General features: G+C 42.7%; 1 protein-coding gene across 1 annotated transcript in view; it reads left to right on the forward strand.

Annotated features, from left to right (window-relative positions):
• Nucleotides 1-642: 642 nt before the first annotated feature.
• The window catches only part of LOC102386686 (dynein heavy chain 7, axonemal-like), a gene marked incomplete at its 5' end in the record, with an annotated part of 53,063 nt that continues 30,779 nt past the window's right edge, over nucleotides 643-22,926 (forward strand). The window contains 10 exons of the mRNA XM_006030060.3: nucleotides 643-783; nucleotides 2,471-2,712; nucleotides 3,036-3,183; nucleotides 5,443-5,588; nucleotides 8,255-8,469; nucleotides 12,899-13,091; nucleotides 14,407-14,599; nucleotides 16,124-16,296; nucleotides 18,649-18,789; nucleotides 21,645-21,803. Of these exons, the coding sequence (XP_006030122.1) occupies nucleotides 643-783; nucleotides 2,471-2,712; nucleotides 3,036-3,183; nucleotides 5,443-5,588; nucleotides 8,255-8,469; nucleotides 12,899-13,091; nucleotides 14,407-14,599; nucleotides 16,124-16,296; nucleotides 18,649-18,789; nucleotides 21,645-21,803 (1,751 nt within the window). The remainder of the gene's footprint in view (nucleotides 784-2,470; nucleotides 2,713-3,035; nucleotides 3,184-5,442; nucleotides 5,589-8,254; nucleotides 8,470-12,898; nucleotides 13,092-14,406; nucleotides 14,600-16,123; nucleotides 16,297-18,648; nucleotides 18,790-21,644; nucleotides 21,804-22,926) is intronic.

Below are 22,926 nucleotides of genomic sequence, written 5' to 3' on the forward strand. Positions count from 1 at the left end.
ACTGTGCAAAAGGACTTTCAATTCTTCCTGCTTCTTTCCCAGGCTCTGTGCATTCGTGTACAGGCACCTGTAACTAGTCAATTGCCTGATTTGTCAGGAAATATGAGAATACCTCCCCTGTTTTTCAATCCTGCTTGCTCTTCCTCCAGGTCACTCACTTCTCCACTTACCCTCAGGGCTTTGGTCTCCATCCCCTGGCAAAGCTAGTTTAAAGCCCTTTTCACTAGGTTAGTGAGCCTGTCTGCAAAGAGATTTGTCAGGAAATATGAGAATACCTCCCCTGTTTTTCAATCCTGCTTGCTCTTCCTCCAGGTCACTCACTTCTCCACTTACCCTCAGGGCTTTGGTCTCCATCCCCTGGCAAAGCTAGTTTAATTAACTCCTTACTAAGTTAATGAGCCTGTCTGCAAAGATGCTCTTTCCTCTCTTCATCAGTGGTGGAAGAAGGATCTGTGCTGTTGTTTGTCATCTATTTGAATAAAAAGTCTCTCTGTCCATGGGTTTAGCTATCCAGGAATGTGTAAGCAATAGGTCTTTTAAGAAAGCTAGGTTTTTCTAAATCAGACCAGTGAAGAAATGGTACAGAACTGGGCCCTTGATAAATAGCATTTTCATATGGCTGTCATGTTTTTTATCATCTAGGTGTCTGTCATGCAGAAGATTCGTTCTGACTATCTGACTAATCCTGAGTTTGATCCCCCTAAGGTGGCTAAAGCATCTTCAGCAGCTGAGGGTTTGTGTAAATGGATTATGGCAATGGAAGTCTATGATAGAGTTGCAAAGGTATGGTTTTGATTCCAGCCCTGCAGACTTGCAGTGACCCCCCTGGAAACCACATACATATGAGGGGTGCAAATCTAGGTTTTGTATTATGATTGCAGTTAATCTGAAACTGAAAGACTCTTTGTCAGAAACTAAATGAAGGTTGATTAATTTAAAATGTAAGAAGCCCAGAGTAAATTAATTCTGTGCAGATTGTTTATGAGAAAGCAGATACCTGTCAGATTTGATAGGGGCAAGGTACAAATAACTTATAGACTGACATGCAGAACTTCGACTTCTATCTAAAACTGTAGTAGCAGTTACATATATAAAAGAGGCCATCTTAAATTGCATGGTCCAGACAGTCCATGCTTGTGAGTGGTCAAGCTTTTAGAGGGCAGATCAAATGGAAAGCTGTGAGCGGCGATAGTTAATAAAATAGAACCTGCATCACAATCTATGTCCATTTTAATAGGAAGCTTAAAAGAGTATGATTTGTGTGCTTTTATTTCAAATGATGCAGCCTAAACTGCCATTTATAAATTGAAAATAATTTATAGTATACATGAAGCATTTTTTTTGCTTAGTGGAAGATATGTAGAAACCATGTTGTTCGAGGTTTTTTATGTAGATTTTTTAACATAGAGAAAGAAATTTAAAAAGCACACACATTTCCGTTTACTGTAGTCATCATCTATTTCCCTGTGATATTTTTGGCATTAATAGTGCTATTGCTGTTGTCATAGTCGATATTGGTTCCAAGTCTTTGGCAGGCATCACCATATTATGTTTGCTGCTTCTGTAGCAGTTTTCTTTCTTAGGTGCATAAGTTTCGGAGCCTGGTTAATATTTATTTTCTTTATTCAAGTGAGATAAACTGAATATATTTTAAGGCTTAGAGAGGACGGTCAGCTAACACACTCAGTAAGGTATAGTCCATTTACAATGTCAGGACCCACTTCTCTATTTATCATCATGGTATCTTCCCAGATATTAATGTTACAAAATCTTTTCCTTTATCCCCTTGGTATCCTGACCCAAAGTGTTATGTTAAATTACTGGTGCACATACATATGTATCAGCTAAAGTTTGAGGGGCAAGGATTTTGTGATGTCTATTATTGGACCAACTGCATAGTTGGGGATGCTGCTGGACAAGCTTTCAGGCATCAAGGTCAGGCCATCTGATGAAGGACACTTGGGCTTCTTGAAGACCTGGAAACAAAAAACAAAACAGCACTTTACTTTAAACTTGGAGTACTCCTGCGCTGAGCCCAGCAGATGCCCAGAAGAGGCATTCATTGCACCCAGCTTTCCCAATGTCTGTATAGACTTGGCGGTTTAGTAAGGCTTTTTTGGTACTTTTATCTAATCGCTGATTGAATCAGCGATTAGCTAAAAGTGCCAAAAAGCCACGTTGAAGCACCTGATCTATACAGATGCTGTGGAACTGAGCCGAACTAATGTGCTGCTGCTTCCAGTAAAGTGTGGTTTGTTTATTTTTCCCTATGTCTGCCAGCACCCTTGATGCCTATGCTTGTCCAATAGTTCTCTCAATTATAGTTGGTCCATTGATAAATATCACAAAAAATTCTTGCCTCTTGGACATTTCCTGGGCCATCATGGCAACAACAGTACTCCAGCCTTACTACAACAGTAAAGTTGTAATATACAGGTTTAATATTGGTGCATTAATTCTAATTGAATAGGTGGTTGCTCCTAAGAAAGCCCGTTTAGGAGAAGCGCAGCAGTCTTTAGCAGAGACTTTGGCACTATTAAATCAGAAGAGAGATGAGCTTACATCAGTGGAAAATCGTTTGGCAGCTTTGCAACAAACCTTTGAGGAAAAAACTGAAGAAAAGGCTCGTCTAGAATTCCAGGTGGATCTGTGCGCTAAGAAACTAGAAAGAGCAGAAAAGTTGATTGGAGGCCTTGGTGGAGAAAAATCAAGGTCAGCCACATACACAAATCCAAGTTCTGTTTTTCTGAGCCTTTAATTTTCTGCCCCCTCATTTGGAGGCTGTGATATTTCAGGTCCTTTGGAAATTTCCAAAGGGTTTACCTTTGTCATTTGAAAGGGACCCATCAAAACACTTGGAAAAAAATCAGGAGGTTTTTATAACAACAGTTAAGGGCATAAATGCAATGTTTTAATCCTCCCTTTGAATTTCACTCTTAACAAAGAGGGAGAATACAAGTTGACAATGTGTACTATTATTAATACTGTGCATGCAGAGGTTTTAACCTTCTTTTACTCTGTATTTTTGCTCTTAGATGGTGTAATGCTGCAAAAGATCTTCAAAATACGTATGATAATTTGACAGGAGATGTTCTGGTATCAGCTGGAGTAATAGCTTATCTGGGTGCTTTCACTGCTGGTTTCCGACAAGAGTGTACAAAAGATTGGAGCAAGTTGTGCAAGGTTAGAAAAGTTATCTTGGATTTAAATAGTGCTTTCATACCAGAGATTTTCAAAATGCTTTAAAATCTGAGAGCCAAATCCAGAAATTTTCCTTTGTATGTTTTTTCCATATGTGCATTCCCTTGGAGTGTATATGTACCTCAGGCACTTGCATTTTAAGATGTTTTTCCCCAGCAGTACCCAAACCATGCATTTGTACCCTACCTTTCTATGTGCTGGATGCCAAAGATCCAGAGATATGTGCTTCCAGCACCTGAGCTCTTCTCTGCCATCTTGGCTTGAGACTGAGATTCTGAATTCATTTTCTTTATCTTCTGTCTTTTCTTTTTTTAAACTTGAAAACACTTTTTCTTTCCTTTTCCGTATTTTTCCTCTGGTCTTTGTCATTCTCTTGGTGAATCATAGGCTCCCCTGTCCTGTATCATGCGGCTTCTCCATGTGAGTGGGTACATCTACACGTGCTATTAATGTGATGCAATAAATTCCAGCTCAGTTCATTGCTCCCAGGCACACCACTTGAACCTATGCCCAGAACCACAGCACATTGAACTGGGTCAGAGCAGCCCTGGCTGCAGGGGGTCCATGGCATCAGCCTGTCAGCTCAGGGCTGCTCCAGCCTGGCTCAGCATGCCATGGAGGGGCTGGCCGGAGCATGGGGGTGCTCCAGTGCTGGGCTAGCTAGCAGGCAGCCCCTGCACTGAAGCACCCTCATGCCCCAGCCAGCCCTGTCAGCATCTACATGTGCGTTGCGGTACACTAAATAACACTGCCATAGGATAGTACTTGTGTTTACATGTACTAACCTACAGTGGCATTTATTAATTTGCTGTGGCCCAATAGGGCTACGTGTGTAGATACTGAGATTTTAAGCAACTCCACAGTAAACATCTAGCCAGGTTAAATTAACCTGCAAAGATTGAATCAATTCAGGCTCAGGCTTTTTTAATGTTTGTCCCTAGCCTTAGAGTGACAGAGAGTTCCAGTCTCTCTCTTACAGCACACTAATACCTTTACTCTTTGGGGAAATCCCATATCCTAAGGAAGTTCAATCTACAAATGATTGACTTCTGAGGCTAAAAAGGAAGGGGAAGTTCAGCTATGATTTGATGCCTCCTTTTTTTGGCTGGGGTGTACATACTGATGACCTGTAAGGTTTTCAGGGAACTTAAAGCTACTTAACAATGTCCTGAAGCAAAGTCCTATAAGCAGAACCTGCCAGTTACTCTTAAACTGTGTCAAGAGATGTTGTGTTCATACCAGGATGGACAGAACTTCCAAAACAGTTTCATATCATAAAACAAGGGTGTAACTTCTCTCATGCAGGGAAGCAGTTCAACCTTGAGACTGGTGCATGTCATTTATTTTACCTCTCAGTGGTACAGCTTGCAGGCTTTCAGAATACCCAAGTCAACAGCTTCAGCAGATATATCTCTCTGTCACAAATAAGGTGGAGTCAGGACTTAATCTTACAAGTGTTGTATTGAACTGGGGGTATCTACAAGTAAACTGGTTTGCTTTGTACATCAACAGGAAGTGCTGGTCCTTTTGCTCTGAGGGTGAAGTTCATCCTGGGCTCTTTATCTAATGCCTTCTTCACTGCAGGATATGGGAAGCTCTTGTGTGCCTTCTTAACTACACCTCTGATTCTATGTGTACCATGAAAGTGAGACACGGTCATTTCTATTTGCAACAGTGATTTCTACACTAGCACTGTCTACCTGGATCTTACACCAGATCACATTTTATTACAAGATCACAAAAGTGAGAGCACACCGGCACTAATCAGAGCTCAGTCCTTCAGGGCCCAAGCAACATCAGTCTTTTCCATAAAACATCTCTGTCTTATGCAGATACGTGCAAGGCTTGTGCATGTCACTAAGCACTATGCCACTGTAGAGGTTTGCAGAGCAAATACTACCTTTGGTAAAGGAGTCTTTCAGATATTGCTTGTGTAAACCTTCGAGACCTGCCTCCAGGTATACTGGGCACTACTTCAGAGTATTCCACAGTAGAATGTGCCTAAGACTAAGAACAAGAAATCAGATACCAGTAACTAGTGTTATTTAAAATAGTTGTTCGTATGCCTGTTCTACATCTTATCCTTCTTCACTCTTTGCACCTAGACTCTTATGCACCTATGAAACTCTGCCTTTGTGTCTCTGATGCAGTGTCTCTTATGCATTTTAATAAGCTAATATTTCATGATGAAGCAGTATTTTAATAAAAGATAAATATAGAATAGATTTTTTTTTCTTGTAGGAGAAAAACATCCCTTGTTCTGAGAATTTCTCTTTGAGTAAAACCCTTGGTGACCCAATAAAAATCCGAGCCTGGAATATTGCTGGATTGCCAACAGACATGTTTTCTATAGATAACGGTGTGATTGTTGATAACTCCAGACGCTGGTAGGTAACAAAGAAGCTAATAATTTGCTAAAAGAACAGATTTCAGATAAAATGTCATTTTGCTTGTTTACTAGAAACAAAGAAACTAATACCTCAAGCATGTTGTGCATTCTCACCTCCCAGTCCTTTAAATGGAAATGGGGAGGGCTTAAAATCTTACAGTATTGGAACTAGTATTTGCAATTACTGACTTTTTTCCCTTATTGACTACAAATAGTTCTTCATTTTGAATTGTCATTGGTAGATCTTATAATGTTCTTAAACTTTCTTTTGAAACAGCTACTGTTAATTTTTAAATGTCTCTACTATATGCAGTGGCTTCTTATAGTAAATCAGTTGACTAATGAAACAGCCAAGAAAAGTCAAGTAGCGTCTCCTTTTAAACAGTTTTAGAAATGTATAGAAGCAAAAACTTCAGCGTTACCATTATGGCTACCAGGAAACCCATAAATCTTTAACATGTTTTAGAGATGTTTATTCTTGGGTGAAATCCACATCTGTACAGAAGGTCATGCCAAGGTCTTTGCCTTTTTACATCCAATTTAAGCTTTATTTTGCTGAGTTGGGTCCAACTTAAGCAGGGGGTGCACTGATGCACTTGCATCCTGCTTTGGTTCCATGCTCCACCCAAAGTTTTTAAAACCAACTTGATAGTGGCAGCAGCATTTCTATTCAGGCAGCAGTGTTGGAGTCAATTGACTTCATGGCTCAATATAATCTACTTGATTCTTTCTAAAATCTTCATTCTGCAGGTGTTAACAACCCTCTCTCCTTTTAAATGGTCTTAATGTTCAGCTGCATTGCTGCTGTCTGGTAGCTGCTCCTAGTAATGTGACTCCTGTTTCACAGCCCTGCAGACAGTTTTTAACTCTAAAAATATTAACTAAGATATGGAAATAACTTTCAGTGAAGCATTGGATGCCCTGTCAAGATACTCAAGAAGGCTAGATTTTGTTTTACGAATCTGAAAAAGAGATGTCCATTTAATTCTAATGATTGCAGGACTAATGAAATAATATATTTTGATTTTTTTTCCTAGCTTGTGGGGGGTGGGGGGCAGTTATACATAATATGTGGTGTGACAGATTAATTAATATACATTCCAATATACAGTAAAAGCTGTGTTATTCACCACTTTACCATCTGGAATGCTCCATTAACTGGCATCCGTTGTTTACGGCAGTGAATTGATGCAGCAAAAGCAAAACTGGAAGTCCCACAGTGGCACTTTCAGTTTCGTTAAGTCCCGCTTCTTCCTTGAGGACCACAGCCCAGGGCAAGCAGCCTGCACAGGGCCTCCCTCCCTGTCCCCTGGCACACTGACACCAGGGAGTGAAAGCCCTGGTGCACCAGCAGACGCCTCCAACCCGCTGAAAATAAGCTCTCAAATAACCAGCATATTTGATTAACCAGCACCCCTATTCCCCATGGATGCTGGATAACAGAACTTTTACTGTATTTATATTTGTTTTTGCTCCAATCTTAAGTTAAGCAATATAACCCTAGACCACTACTTTATTATTAAAGCTTCTAGTATCTTTTTAACTTGATAAAAATATGCATTGTGTTATATGTGATGATGCACCACACCATCTGCATCCCCCTTTTCAAAATCCTAGGTCTGCCTATTGCCTTTTGCATAGAATGTCATTAAATATGAATAACAAATTACAATCTGCATTAATAATGTTCTGTTACTAATTCTGGTTTGGAAACTATTACCCACTGGAAGAAGACACTTAGCTTACTATTTATGATCCCTTCTGAGAGATGCTATTAGGGGGAAACTTAATATATCTGACAACTTTTGTGCTTTCTTCCAAAAAAGTATGGAATGTAACCTCAGCTAATGCAATGGGTAAAGATCCATTGAATAGGATCACCCTCCCAGACCCTGTGAGATACTTGTTCTGTTAGTTTCAAATTACTGGCAATTCTTGTTTAAATTAGAGAGTCAAATATTGTGAAAATGAACATAAAACAATTTTAACTAATGAGAATTCTCATGGGAAAATGGGCATTGTCAGGTCTTAAATATGAAATTATCGTATTAGAAGCTCAAATTATCATATTTTCTGAAAAACAATTGTATACTGAAAAAAACACTATGCAAGCAAGTATGCAAATAAGCCTCCTTCTTATTTACTTTATATTGCTCACTCTTAAGTTTCCAATGAGTGAGTGAGAACTGGATCATCAAAGTTGAAGCATTTTATTTCAAGGCAAGCAGTCATAAGAAAGTGCTGACAGTGAAGCTGAAAATTGATTAAGGCTCCCTGAGAGTGACTTGGGTTTTGCATATGCTGTATCAATTAACTGCCTCAAAAATCATCATACATTTTGAACACTTTTAATATCGTACAAGGGTTGAAATTGTCATACAAATACTATAATTATTGTACACCTACCTGGCAATGCTGAGAGAGGCTGGAAAAAAGTTCTGGACTCTAGTCTACATTCAGAAAAGATTATGAACATATTTTTCCTGGATTTTAAATTATTTCAGATATGACTGTAATATTCACTGGATATTCATCCTTTTAAACGCATGCTTTTAGAGCATGTCTTACTTTTTTTCTAGCTAGTCCAAGGTAAAAATAATTGCAGACTTAAAAGGCATTTGTACTCAAAGATACTGAACAGAATTTTTGTCCTGTACATTCTAGGCCATTAATGATTGATCCACAGGGTCAAGCAAATAAATGGATAAAGAACTTTGAGAAAGAAAACCAGCTGAGTGTTATTAAGCTCACAGATACAGACTACATGAGAACTTTGGAGAACTGCATTCAATTTGGAACTCCGCTTCTGCTAGAAAATGTTGGAGAAGAACTAGATCCATCACTCGAACCCCTGCTGCTTAGACAAACTTTTAAACAAGGTACAAGAACTTTAGTTATGAGTCCCAATGTATGCATCTTTAATGCTCCTCTGTTGACATATTGTAACAGTTAATATATATTTTTTACTTTCTTTACTATCACTGCCTGTGAACAGAGGAAGGTAATTTGATAATAGCCTTTTAAATTTTGATTTTGATTTTTTATTTTTAAAGCTCATTAATATCACTTTATAGATTTTTTTTTCTTGCAATTCGCATCATACAGAAGTGGTAGATTTAAATGCAGGAGGCTTGACTCCATACAGGTAAGACTCCTATTGACATTGATTATCTTCTTTTCCCCAAAGTATAGAAGACTGCAAAACATCTTTAAAGCATGTTTTAACTTAATAATCACTAATATTTATTGCACTGATTTTTTGCAAAAGCTTGGAAAAATTGCAGCTTTTTCAAAGGATGCAGTTTTTTTATGTAAATGTCCTCCTAAAGTCAGAAGATGGCAATTATGAAGAACAGGCCCAGATTTGAGGCTGAATTTCACTTGCCTTTTCCTTCTGGAGAGGTTGGGAAAAGGTGTAAATAAAGCAAACAAACTGGGCAGTAATTCATTTTTGATCCTCCTCCCATCATTCTACTTCCTTTCCTATTTGTTTTTTCCCTTTCCAGTTAAAAAATAAAAAAGGTGAAAAGTCAATAAGATAGTGGAGATAGGGCAGAACATGAACATGTTCTCTTTTTTAAAAAGAGAACATGTTTTAAAAAAGAATGTTTTCATATTTAAATAACAGTATTTGTTTTGTATTGAAACATGTCATGAAGGGAAGTATGAATTTTCAGCCATCTTTCCCAGGGTGCACCTGGAAAATCTGCATAAAACACTTATAATTTTGAACTGTATACATGGGCGGATAAAAACCTGATGACATTCAATACCGAAAAATGCAAAGTACTCCACCTCGCAAGGGGCGGGGGGAAACCCTCATCATGCTTATAGGCTTGGCAGTGCTACGCTTGCTAGCACCACAGTCAAAAGGGACTTGGGGGTCATGATTAACCACAAGATGACCATTTTCTTGCTGTACTAGGCCTTGGTGAGGCCACAGCTGGAGTACTGCACCTAGTTCTGGGCTCCACAATTTAAAAAGGATGTGGAAAAGCTTGAGTTAGTCCAGAGGAGAGCCATGTGCATGATCAGAGGGCAAGAGAACAGGCCTTATGTTGAGAGGCTGAGAGTCATGGGACTCTTCAGCCTAGAAAAGCATAGGCTCAGGGGTGATTTAGTGGCTGCCTATAAGCATATGGGGAGTGTAAATCAGGATCTGGGGGAATGCCTGTTCACCAGAGCACCCCAAGGGATGGCAAGGTCAAACGGTCACAAACTCCTCCATTGCCATTTTAGGCTGGACATAAGGAAAAACTTCTTTACTGTCCGAGACCCCCAAGGCCTGGAATAGACTCCCTCCAGAGGTGGTGCAAGCACCTACTCTGGACTCTTTTAAGAAACATTTGGACACCTATCTTGCTGGGATCCTTTAACCTGCCCCGGGGGGAGGGGGCTGGACTCGACGATCTTCCAAGGTCCCTTCCAGCCTTTCATAATGTCTATGAAATCTATGAAATCTCCTAGGGTGCACCTGGAAAATCCCAAATACACTGTAGAGTTTTACAACTGCATAAAGCACTTATGATTTTGAACTGTATACACAAAACCTGCAGCAGTAGACTCCATACAGTCTGCTGCCATGACAGGTTGCTGTGAACTTGTTTCTCTAGTAAGATACCTGGTGTTGGAGATAAGGATGCAGAACCTTCCTCTGGAGAAGAGGACTATCAGAAATTTTCTTTAGGGAGGCTCTAGTCCAGTGCAGACCATACCTTTGGTAGGTGTGCCACAAATTGCTAGGGCTCTGCGAGGCTTTGGACGGAGCTTTGGATCTGGAGAAGCTTTGGAGGCTTCAGGGTCCGAAGCAGCACATGTGGGGCGAAGTGCTGGCCTCGTTAGGCTTCCCGAAGCAGTTCCGAGCCGCCCCTGAGATACGGCCATAGGGTATAATGGGGAAACAATTAAATATCTATAACTTTGTTGTTTTTTGTCTGATTTGGATTACATTTTCAGGGGTGGTAGACTCTGCAGAGAGGATGAAGCCTGCCAAGTTTCAAGAAGATCGGTGTAGGGGCTTGGGGGTACTGCCCCTCAAGCTGCGGACAAGCAAAACTCGTGCCATGGGTGCTTGTGGGACTGACTTTCTTTGTCTTGGGGCAGGGAAGACACTACTGCAGGCCTGGGTGCTAAGCTGCTGTGTTACCAGCTACCAGTCAGTCAATCATGATTCACTCAAGGACCAGGGACTCAGGGACCAGTTCAATACACAGGACCTAGCTACTGCATAATGACTTAACGAGCAACAATTAACACCTACAAAACCAGGCTAAGGAGAGGAAAGAATCAATACAGACAATCAACTGCCCCAAGACACAGACAGTCTTGGCACGAGTTTTGTCTGTCAGCAGCTAGGGGTGCAGGGCCCCAGAGCTCCCCTGCACCGATCTCTTCCACAGCTGGCAGGCATCACACCGGGGCCAGCATCCCTGCAGCCGTCACCCTGCTGCACCTTAACACACGCAGTGTCACCCATGGCACGAGTTTTGCTTGTCTGCAGCTTGAGGGGCAGTTCCCCCTAAATCCCTTCACCTATCTCCTTGAAACTTGGCAGGCTTTGTGGCCTCAGTAAGAGCTACCAGCCCTGCAGTTTTGACCCCCCTGTGTTGTAACACACAGCCATGACAGGAGCTTGGCTTTCAAGAATTTGGGGTACAGTTCCCCCCAAACCCCTGCACCAATCTTCTTGAAACTTGGCAGGCTTCATGCTCTCAGCAGAGGTTACCATCCCTGCAAGTTTCATCCAAATCATACAAAAAACAACAAAGTTATAGATATTTAATTGATTCCCCATTATACCTTAAGGCCAGATCTCCAAGGTGGCTCTGAAGCTTCCGAGCCGCTTCGGCCGGATCGAGGCGGGAACCCAGTCCGGAGATCTGGATTGGATCGCGGCCATCCGAAGCAGCTGGATCCAAAGCCAGATTGGATCGCTTCTGACTAGCACGGGCCTAGTATTTATTCCCCCACTCCCACTGGGGGACTGTAGTTGAGGTCTGCCTGACCCGGGTGTAGCAGCCCATCAGGCATTTGCCCCCTCTCCCCACTCCAGCAGCAGGGGTGGGGGCATGGCCAGAACTGACCACCATGGCACCAGCATCCACCTACCTCACCACAGCTGCAGTGCTGGGGCTGTGGGCTGAGTTGGGCCAGTCTGCAAGTGCTGTTGAAGGTGGACGCACAGGGGCTGGCCCGGGCTGCAGGGCACGGGCAGCAGCTGGCTCAGCAGTGGACTGCCCAGGCTGGCTCAGAGATGCCAGCAGGCTCAGAGCCTAGCAGCCACCCGCCACAGGGGCTTGCAGCCCCTGCCGCACACCCTGTCTTGTGTAGCACTTGCCAGCTGCAGCCACACCACAGGCTGTGCACTGGCCAGGGCCACTGGAGCTCTTCTGCCTCCCTCACCTCCAGCTGCCACCACTGCTGCCACATGACTCTGGGTGGGCAGGTGGAAGTTTAGCCCCATGGCTTCTGCCCAGTGCACAGAGCTCTGGTTCCAGCTCCAGCTGCTTTCCACCTGCTCCCCTCCTCCCCACTTCCCCCGCAGGGAATGCTCATCTCGCCAAGTGGGCAGAAGGCAGGCAGAGCTGGAGCCAGAGCTCCAGGCACTCACTGGGCAGAAACCACCCGTCTAAAGCTTCCATCTGAATAGTCAGAAGAGAATATGTCTGAAGCTGTGTCATGAACAACCTCCCCTCTCAGAGGACCTTCTTGCTGCTGACTGGCAGTTTATTATAGATTATATGCTGTTGTCCCCTACTATATGTTGTTATTTCCCCAGGTCGTCAGTATACATGATGCTTCACAGGCAAATAAGAGGACTTCTAGGAGAATGTAACAACCTAAGATTAAAAAAAGCATAACAAATAGCATCAGGACACCTGGATTATAATAAAAATATGTTCTTGCTTAGGATGCCATTTATGCATTTTGATACCTTGCTTTATTGTATGATTTAGCGTAGTTACAATGATATAGGAATAGGAAAATTGAGAACAAACCTAAAAAAACTTATTTTCCAATTTTTATACAGACACTAAAAGTAGAGTAGAGCAGCAGTATATGAAACACTATTAGCAGTATATGAAACACTATTATTCTCACCTACAAGTAAATTCCTAACCTCATGGGAGTCTGTGTAGACTTCAGTATTGTCTTCCTTGGGGCTAGGATTGCTTACCACTTGAGCATGCTTGATTTGCTATTAGGAAGAATTTTGCTTTTACTTGATCACAGAAGTAATATTTTTGTGAAAATAGCTGAGATAAACACATAAATAACTCACACAAATATTTATTCTCTTAACTTTAGGGGGAATGGATTGTATCAGGCTTGGTGAGGCAATTATTGAGTATTCCAGTGATTTCAGATTCTTTATTACTACAAAACTAAGAAATCCACATTATTTGCCTGAACTAGCTACAAAAGTTTCTTTACTCAACTTTATGATAACTCCAGAGGGACTTGAAGACCAGTTGCTAGGTATTGTTGTTGCAAAGGAAAGGTAAGTGTTTTATTGAAAATAACCAAATTAAATATTTTAAACTAGCAGCTTTATAAACAAATAAAATATATGTTTATATCAAAAACAAAATTGTTCTTTGTTCTAAGTGGTCCTTAATAAGATAATCTTGGGGCCCTGCTACATGTTCAAATTAAAGCTAGATAGAAACCAGATATAGAATTGTTACACATTTTTCGAAAGCACTAACTTTTGTAGCTCATTGGTTCGTTTTATAGCTCTTTCCATTTTTATGGCATGTGGCTGGTCTAAATGTATTGCACAGTTTACTGGTTAATTGTGTGATAATTACTTTACACTTGTGACTGGTCTTACTTTGCATGTGTGGTCAGTTTAAATTTATTGCGCAGTTAACTGGTTAATTGCATGTTATATGTAATGTGTAACCAGAGGCCTTGGTTTTTCAGTTGTCTTATCTAAGATGTGTGCAAGGGCCATCAGTATTTTTCAGATTCAGATGAGATTTGGAAAACTATATGGATATTTAACTTTACCACTGCACAACCATAATTATTGTTTTCTTATCTAGTCCATAACTTTGCACATGTAAAAAGGATATTGGATTTTTAAATTATTTTATTTTTTAATTTTTGATGGTAACTGAAAATCTTTCCAGTTCCTATTTGTTGTCACATAGAAACAGATTTAATTGGATTTTCTGATGGTCCTGTCTTTTACAGATTGCCTGGTTAAACATGTTAGAGTTCACTTGTTAAAAATCTGACTACATTTAATGAACATTCCATATGATAAGCACAGGCAGTACAATACTTGTGCAAATATTTACTCAGATACAAGTGTTATAGTACAAGAAAATCAATATTAGCTGACATTTCCAGGAGTCTGAGTATAAAGTTTTAGACCATAAAACTAAAGCACAGAGTTCAAATTGTTACATGTTTAGGCATCCAAATAGATGATAAGCACTTAGAGCCCATAAAGGATTTAGAGGACAAATTCTGTTATGATTACATAACTTTATTGAAGTTAGTGGAAATATACTAAATATAAGAAAAAAATTACCCCAAATGTCTAGCTTTGGCCTTAATATCTTGTTAAAACAGAGTGAATAGTGAGAATTAGCTGTAATATAATTTAAGTGACTTCCTCTAAATGGAAAAAAATTAATGGAATACTACACAAAATCTCCAAAAGCAATTGCTTTCTGTAGCACTAATATAACATGATTAATGAGCACTAATCTTGGCAAATATTAATTTTACAAATATAGGTTAACTGTATACAGGTATCAAAATGTGTAATACATTAACTTGGGTATATGTTTTGGTTTTTTTAGACCAGAATTAGAAGAGGAGAGGAATGCTCTCATCCTTCAGTCTGCGGCCAATAATAAACAGCTAAAAGAAATTGAGAAGAAAATTTTAGAGACTTTACAAGTATCGGAAGGGAATATACTGGAAGATGAGACTGCAATTATGGTCTTAGACTCTGCTAAAATAATGTCTAATGAAATCACTAAGAAGCAACAAGTAAGCAAAGTTAAACTTTGCTTTAAAATTAATAGAGTGCTCCCAAAATTAAATTGGATAATGTGCTGTGTAAAAACCTAAAGCTTTGCTTCCTGGCAGGAAGACTATGAATTAGAAGTGAAATAAAGAAAACACTCTGCGTGTGAAATGGTAAGATCAACTCATAAGACAGAACTATGGATCAATCCTGAAGTTCTTTCTTATGGCTTAATCCGGCCCTAACAAGGCAAATATCAGTCTTCAAAAGGAGTTGTGCCCGAATAAGGATGGAGTAAAAAGTAAGGACTTCAGAATTGGGCTCTATATTAAGATAAAGTAAGAGTCTAAGTGTTAAACTAATAGAAGGCAACATTTTAAAGGAGACAGTAATTACCTAGGCAACTGGATATGAAATTCCAAGCCAGTAACTTCTAAGTTCTAATACTGCAACTGCCTCAAACTCATCTTGTTAGTCACAGGTGAATCTCACCTGTCTGTATGTTAATTTTCCAATAAGTAAAATGAGAATAATAATTCCACAGGACGTAGTAGAGGAGGCTGTGCACACTGAGAATAGCTATATATGCTAATTATAGCAGGTTATTTTGTTCCCCAGTTTTGGAGAAACCTTTTGGGAAGAAGAGACTCACTGAGGTGCCATTTCTGAATTTTCTCTGAAATACCCTATTTGTGGAGAATTGTGCCCTGCAGCGAAAATAGCAGAGGGTTATCTCTAAACCTGGGTTCCATTGTGATGATAATCGGCACTAATTTATACAGGAATTCTGTCCTTTGGAGAAGGGGCCGAGGCATTTGCCACCTATAATAGTAATCTTTTCCCAGCCCCAGTCCTCCTGCCTCAACCCATTCCTTCTTCTCAACTACTGAGCCGAATTCCCATACAAAATGCACACATCTAGGTTAGGGATATAAAAATAACTGGGATGGGGTTGTACTGTTTTCTCCACACTCATCTTCACAGCCCTTGGTTTAGAGCATGTCAGCATAGGGATGTAGACTGGCAGAACTAACACCTGCTGTTATCTAGCAATTAATTTATTAGTACCTAGCAATTTTAAAGCTACAATATATAAGAAACAAATAACTCTCAACTTTTATATTAAATGTATTCTAGTTTCTTTGTTTTCATATAATATATTTATAAAAAGTGACTATTGTAGAATACCTACTGTTAGAATGATTGTTTTAAAATTTGAAATCCAAGCATATTTAAAGACATAATTGTTGAGTTTGATGCGTCTTATGCCAAGTGACTTGGTGGAACTGTCTTGACTAGTTTTGTCTTGGCCTTTCTGTCTTTGGCTCCACTCCACTCCATGTCACTGAAGTCAAGTTGCCCTTGTATGACCCACCTAAGGCTCGCTCCAGGACTGAGGCCTTAGATGGCAAGCATATCTGAGCATGGAAAATGTATTGTACAGTGCACAATAAGTTAATTTTAATAATGAGTGTGTAGTAATAACTATTTCTGTACAAAGGGAAATATTAAAAGCTTTTTTTTTTAACTTGTGTGTCATTTTTTAGGTTGCAGAGAAAACAGAAATTAAATTAGCAGAATCTCGAGAAGGCTATAGACCCATTGCAAAGCATTCATCAGTGCTCTTCTTCAGTATTGCAGACCTGGCTAACATTGATCCCATGTACCAGTACTCTCTCAGTTGGTTTGTTAACCTCTTTATCAACTCAATTCATGACAGGTAAATAAAATATTTCTGGGTAAAATCCCATATATTTCTTTCTCTTCTCACCAACATCTCCCTTCATTTAAAGGATTTAAATCAGGTTTTCTTCTTCTTTGTATCGAAACATTTTCAGAAACATCCTCAAATTTTGGTGGTATGATTTTTTTCTACAAGTGGTTGCAGGTGTATTTTTGTACAAGTAATTTAGTAAATGCAGGCTGTGCTATAGGCGTGAAAAAACAAAACAAAACAGCGCTTTACTTTCAGCTTAGCATGCCCCTGCACCAAGCACAGTGCATGCCCAGAAGTGGAACCATGTCAGTTTGACTCAGCTCACCCAGCATCTGTATAGCTTGCATGCTTCAGTGGGGCTTTTTGGCACTTTTTTCTAATAACTGATTCAATCATGTCAGTTTGACCCTGCTCCCGAGTGTCTGTATAGCTCACATGCTTCAGCGGGACTTTTTGGTGCTTTTATCTAATAGCTGTGTGGCAGGGCACCTTTGGGTCCCTGCCATTTTAAGGGTTGGAAGCAGGCAGCCACCAGGTGCCTGATTAGGGTGGCTATTTTAGGGCACAGATACACAGGCTGGCCCAGCAGTTTGTAGCTGGCAGACAAGGAGGCAACATCAGGCTGAGCAGCTCCTGGAACATCTTGGAGGTAAGAGCTGGGGCTATGGGGAAGGAGGATGCCCCATGACCTGGACATGACAGAAAACTGCACCCTGCTGGGGAAGGAAGGCCTGGTGGGGCTGCCTGTGCTGGGGTAACCCCTCAGAAATGCCAAGCCAGGCACCTTCCCCAGTGGAAGGTGAGTATGGAATGCCTCCTAACCTCAGCCCCACATCCCTGGTGGGTTTGAGATCATGCAGGAGGAGCCCAGGCTCACAGAAGTCCTGAGGCAGGGCCCAGGTCAGGGGAGGGACCTGGAGCACTGCCCAGGCTCATTGAGAGACCTGAGGTTGCAGTAGGGATCTGAGTGTGGCTCCAGTGATAAGAGTGGACCCCTGGTGAGGGTGCCAAGTGAAAAGAGTGAACCTGGTGATGGGGCTGAGTGAAGAGTGGTCTGGTTGAGGGGGCTGTGAGAGGAGTGACCCTGGTAAGAGGGCAGAATTACTCAGAGTGAAAAAACCCAACGTGAGGGCGCTGGGACCATGAGCTCCGGTGCGGAGTGGGAGTCCCGGTGAGACTCCGAAGCTCTGGTCCCAGTGCCAGCCAGCTGGAGAAACATCTGCAAGGCACAGGCCATGGTGCAGGGGAGGTCAGAGCCATGAATAATGCCCCCCTAGCGTCAGGGTAGTGTAAGAGCAGCCTCCCACTTAAAAAATGATATTAACATTCAAGTCATGGCAGGTGAGTCAGGGCAGACTGCCCTAGACAGGTGGGTGGGCCAACGTGGAGATATGGCCCAGGGAAAGCCCCCTGTCACAAGCTGATTCAGTTAGCTATTAGATAAAAGCACCAAAATGCCCTGCTGAAGCACATGAGCTATACAGACAGTGGGGGGCTGGGTCAAGTTGATGTGATTCATAGTTTCATAGTTTTTTTAGGAGCTGGAAGGGACCCTACAAATCATTAGGTCCAGCCCCCCTGCACTTGGGCAGGAAAGGATTCCTCTTTCAGGAAAGCACTGGAGTTTGTTTTTTTTTTACCTTGTCTGTCAGCACCCATGCCTGGTAACAGTTCTTCAATTTGATTACCAATAGTGTGGACAGGATGGGTTCAACTTCCCTAAGATGTGAATTAGATAAGCCCTACCAGTCATGGGAAAGGGACCATTAGCCACTGACTCATCTCTCTCTAAGCACAGGCTCTTCAAATACAATAGATCTTTTACTAAAAAAAGAAATGCAATTCTTAGCTTGACTGGTTCACCCACCATTTTTGTATAAGTAATTTAGTAAATGCAGGCTGCATTACAGGCGTGAAAAAACAAAACAAAACAGTGCTTTACTTTCAGCTTAGTGTGCCCCTGCACCAAGCATCCCAAATGGTTCCCTTTGTAATCATGTTTTTCAAAAAATAACACTCCTTATAGATATCTGTTGCAGTGTGCCTCGGAAGAGTCCAAGTCTGGTGTTGAATTAAAACTATGATGAAGTGGTAAGAGTTCTGATACCCAAGCGTGATAGTGATTTCAGTAAATCATTTTGGCTGGGATTTCAGAAAAGACTTAGGGAGTTGGATGCCTAACTCATTTTGAATGTAATTGAATTCAGTGAGAGCTAGGTGCATAGTTTCCTTAAGAACAATTTCAGCCCTAGTCTACATCCTACAAACCTTTTCAAAATTATTTTTATTTTCTTTTATTTGCTTCATTGATTCAATATAAACACTCATATTCTCTTTCTCTTTCTTTTCTTTTAGTAATAAATCTAAAATTTTGGAGAAGCGCCTTCGTTACTTGAATGATCACTTCACGTACAACTTGTATTGTAATGTGTGTCGCTCTTTGTTTGAGAAGGACAAGCTGCTGTTTTCCTTTTTACTATGCTGTAACCTTCTCATGTAAGATTCATATTTTTTGGAATTTCTTCATAATACAAAACATTTCTCTTTTACTGGAATAATGTGCAAATGGTGGAATACTTCTGCATGTGTTTTGATGATTCCATCTTTAAAGCCTCGTCATGAAGTGAATGCTTATGCTTCCCCCAAATATTTTATTCACTTCCTTCTATTAGGTCTTTATTGCCCTTTGGAAAGAGTTGGGATGATACTGTGTAATCGGGTTGCAGTTATTTTTTTAAATAACAATTGCCATTATTTAAAAAATGTTTCAGGTTAAAATTCTCCAAGGCAGTGGTTTCTCTTTTCAACAGCTTTGCTTAACATATATCACTACTCCTTGTAAAACTTTTCTTCTTCACCTCTCCTTTCTTTTCACTTTTGTGTCTTTGCCCATTTCTCCGTGGCAAAGATGAAAAAGTGCTGCTGATCCTACCACGCAGTGTGTGTGTGTGTGTGTGTGTGTGTGTGTAGTGTATGGCAGAGGAAAGAGAAGCATAAATTCTCTATTGCAGGGATTGTCAACCGGGGGTACATATACCCCCAGGGGTACTTAGAAAGGTCGTAGGGGGTATGTGGGTGTGTGAGCAGGGACAGAGCGCAGGGATGGAGTGTGCCCCAGGTGGGATGTGGCAGTGATGTCTCCCCTGGCACATTCTCGCACTTTGCCTCTTACCTGGGGGAGGGGAGGGGATCCACCAGATGCCACCGACCCCATGCTACACACCATGGCACCTCCCCGCCTCCCACCCCAGCTCACTCTCCTGATTGTCTCAGAGGCAGAGTCAGCATGAGAGCAGCAGCCCACCCTCTTCCCCACCCAATACATACAGCGAGCCCCAGCCCCCTGCACTGTGGGTGCAGAGCTGCTTCGTGAGGTGGGGTAGGTAGGGAGAGGGGCAGGACTGCAGCACTGTGTGGGCCCAGGGCCAGCCGGGAGAGGGTGCAGCTGTGGGAGCTGGCAGCTGCATTGGGCACTCTGCTGTTACTCCCTCCCCTTATTAAAAGGAAGCATTTCACATGGGAGGCGGGGGTCGGGCCCAGCACATCTGGCAGCTCCAAGCCCAGCAGGAAGCCAGGATGTACGTTAACCCACAAGGGGCTGTCCCTCCCAGTGCAGCTCTGTGCCAGCCCGGGCAAGCCCCATGGCATTGGCCCCGGGGGGTGGGCAGGCAGCGGCAAAGGCGCAGTTCCTCAGCAGGGCTCCAGCTCAGCCACAGTGGCCCTTTGGGGCACCCTGGAGAAGCTCCAGCTGGAGCACAGCATTGGTGGCCAGCAACACCTGTGCTCACAGCCCAGCCGAGCTGCACCATGGGTGAGGGGCACAGCTTGGAGCAGGGAGGAGCCACACTGTCCTACAGGGGCTGAGGCACTCACTGACTTACTTCCTCCTGCACTTGAGTGACTTCTTCCTTCGCTGCTGAGCCCTGCCCGTCCCTCACACCCGGGCCCACAATGCCTCTGCCAGAGGCTGCAGGACTCCTCCTAAGGCCTCCTGGTTGGGACACTGTGAGGGCTCGAGGCTGCTTGTAGGCTCCTGCTGCCACCGTCACATATGAGCCCACCCTGTATCCCACTGAGTGGCACCTGTGCAGCCTGTAGAGGGGCACTGCTGCCTTCGCCTCCCTCCCCAGCCCTGCCAGACATGACACAGGGCGCCATTTAGCCCTGTCTGACATGTGCAGCCAGCCCTGCCTAGGGGCAACCAGGGGTGCCATAGTGTTATTACCCCAGCCCAGCAACCAGTGGCTGCGGCTGGTTCCCCTTGCGCCATGAAAGCCCATGTGGCTGCCCCATGCTGAGAGGGCTCTGTGTGCTCCTGCCAGTAACGTTAAAAATGAAAAAAATATAAAGGGGTACATGAGCTGAAACTTTGAGACAGAAGGGGTACAGTTGTTAAAAAAGGTTGAAAACCCCTGCTCTATTGGAAGCATTACAGTAGCATTTTTATGTATATGTTTCTAAAAATATTGGGGAGTTATTTATGTTGCTTAACTGTAAACCGTATTAATATACAGCATTTGCCAACTTCTCAAACAAATGTGTCCACACCTCCTTCCATGTTGTCACCTTACAGACTCAACACCCTTCTTGAACTGATTTATAAAGCTACTATCTTCTCCTCTTCAAGTGTCTTGTAGAAGACCCGCTTTTGCCATAAAACCCAGAAGAAACCAGTCTATTATTGATAGGCAGAGTTGATTTTTTTTTTTTAATTTCTCAGTCATTTAAAGTAGGGGTGCTCAACCCCTGACCCACATGTCATCCAGCCCTCAGAGCTCCCCCAGGTCCAGAAATTGGCGGTGGGGGATTGTTGGCACCACTCCCCTGCTGCCGGATTTCCAGATCTGTGGGGAGCCCTAGGCCCTGCATATTGGATGGGCACCTGATCCCAGTGTGCAGGGCTAGGCAGGGGTGGCACCAGGCCCCAGAATCTACTACCAGTGTGAAAGATTGGGAAGGGGTGATAAAAGGCCCCTGGGACCCAATCCCTGTGCATGGAGCAGGGAGGGGTTGGTGTTGGGCCTCAGGGCCTGGGCCTGGCTTGCAAGGCTCAGTCAGGCCCACAGACCAACCCCAGGTCACTCACCAACCCCAGGTCACTCACCTGGTCCATGGGGCCAAAAGGTTGACCACCACTGATTTAAGCATAAAAGGGAACTTGTACGTGTGATTGTATGTTTGCTCTTCCACTCTTAAATTGATCTTGATCCAGGGATCTCAGGTGCTATTGTAATATAAATATTATTAGATAATAATGGAGCATAATTCTTTTAAAACAATTTTTATGTTATGGTATGTCAAACTGTTTTTTCATATAACTGAGCATTATCTGGCATTACTTCTGAATGCAGGGCTAAGAAAGACATAGAACTTCAAGAATTTATGTTCTTATTAACTGGAGGAGTAGGTCTCAAGAACAAATACAAGAACCCAGATCCATCGTGGCTACCAGATAAGAGCTGGGATGAATTGTGTCGTGCAAGTGAAATTCCAGCTTTTAGAGGACTAAGGTACCAATAAACATCCAGTGCGAAATTCTCTGTAACTCATTTTGGTAAAAGGAAGAAATATTTCTAAGTCATTTCAGTCCCTAGAATACTAAAGTTATATTTATAACTGAACCACATAAAGTATGCCTCACCTTCAGAAGTCTGCGTGCTGCTTGGCCTGGGCTGCAGCAGAGCAGAGCAGAGCAGTGCAGTGCAGGGCACAGCCCTCCCTCCTCAAGCTTTTGGCAGCGTCCAGCAAGCCAGATAGGTTCAAACTGGTAAGCTGGATATGGCCTGCAGACCATATTTTGCCCACCCCTGCCCTAGAAATTTAGAGCCAGTGCACACAAATAGCATAACCTGCTTTGATTTGCGGGCATCTTTGAGGCTTGGGCCTGAGCACTGTAGCTTACTTCATGGAGGAACAAACCCCATTTTCTGACAGAACAACCAAAAAGTATTTCAGGAGGGATCAATCTTACATGCATTCCTTCTATTAAAGATAAAGATGAGCTTTAGTAGAAGGGTCAGGGGGGAGAGGGGACTGTGATCTGGACTCATGATAGGCCCAGAATATCTCCCTTTGCTTCCCCTGCAGAAAGGAAAATCTCAGAATTCTTTTGTTTGGGAGTGGGTTTTTCTGCCACATCTATCTGGAAGAATCAGGAGGTTCACTTTCCAAAACAAATTCATCTCCCAAGATCCAAGCAGACCTGGAGGAACTATTGGTGGTCAGAGCCAAGCAGAATAGAGGCTTTGTTCCTGCATAGCAGTGGGGGGGGGTGGGAGAAGAGGCACCTATGTTTCAGCACAGGGAAGGTCTAGTACAGGGGTGGGCAATTATTTTCGGAGGAGGGCTGCTTACCCAGTTTTGGCAGGCTGTCAAGGGCCGCATGGGTAGCCCCGCCCCTTGACAGGTGCTCCACCCCTTGACAGGTGCCCCGCCCCCTGGTTACCATCTTGGGATCAATGTCCCAGGGCCAGCATCAGTGGAGCCCAGCTTGGGGTGCAGGCTGGCAGGGAGCTGGGCTGGGCTGCACCAGCAGGGAGGGGGGAGCTGGCCTGGCTCGATAGAGCCCCTGCCAGCTGGGACCCCGCACTCCTGCCACTCTGCTCTGGGCCCTGCTGGCACCGGCACTGGCCC

Source organism: Alligator sinensis, unplaced genomic scaffold, assembly GCF_000455745.1.
Source record: "Alligator sinensis unplaced genomic scaffold, ASM45574v1 scaffold1308_1, whole genome shotgun sequence".
In the NCBI taxonomy this organism is placed as follows: Eukaryota; Metazoa; Chordata; order Crocodylia; family Alligatoridae; genus Alligator; species Alligator sinensis.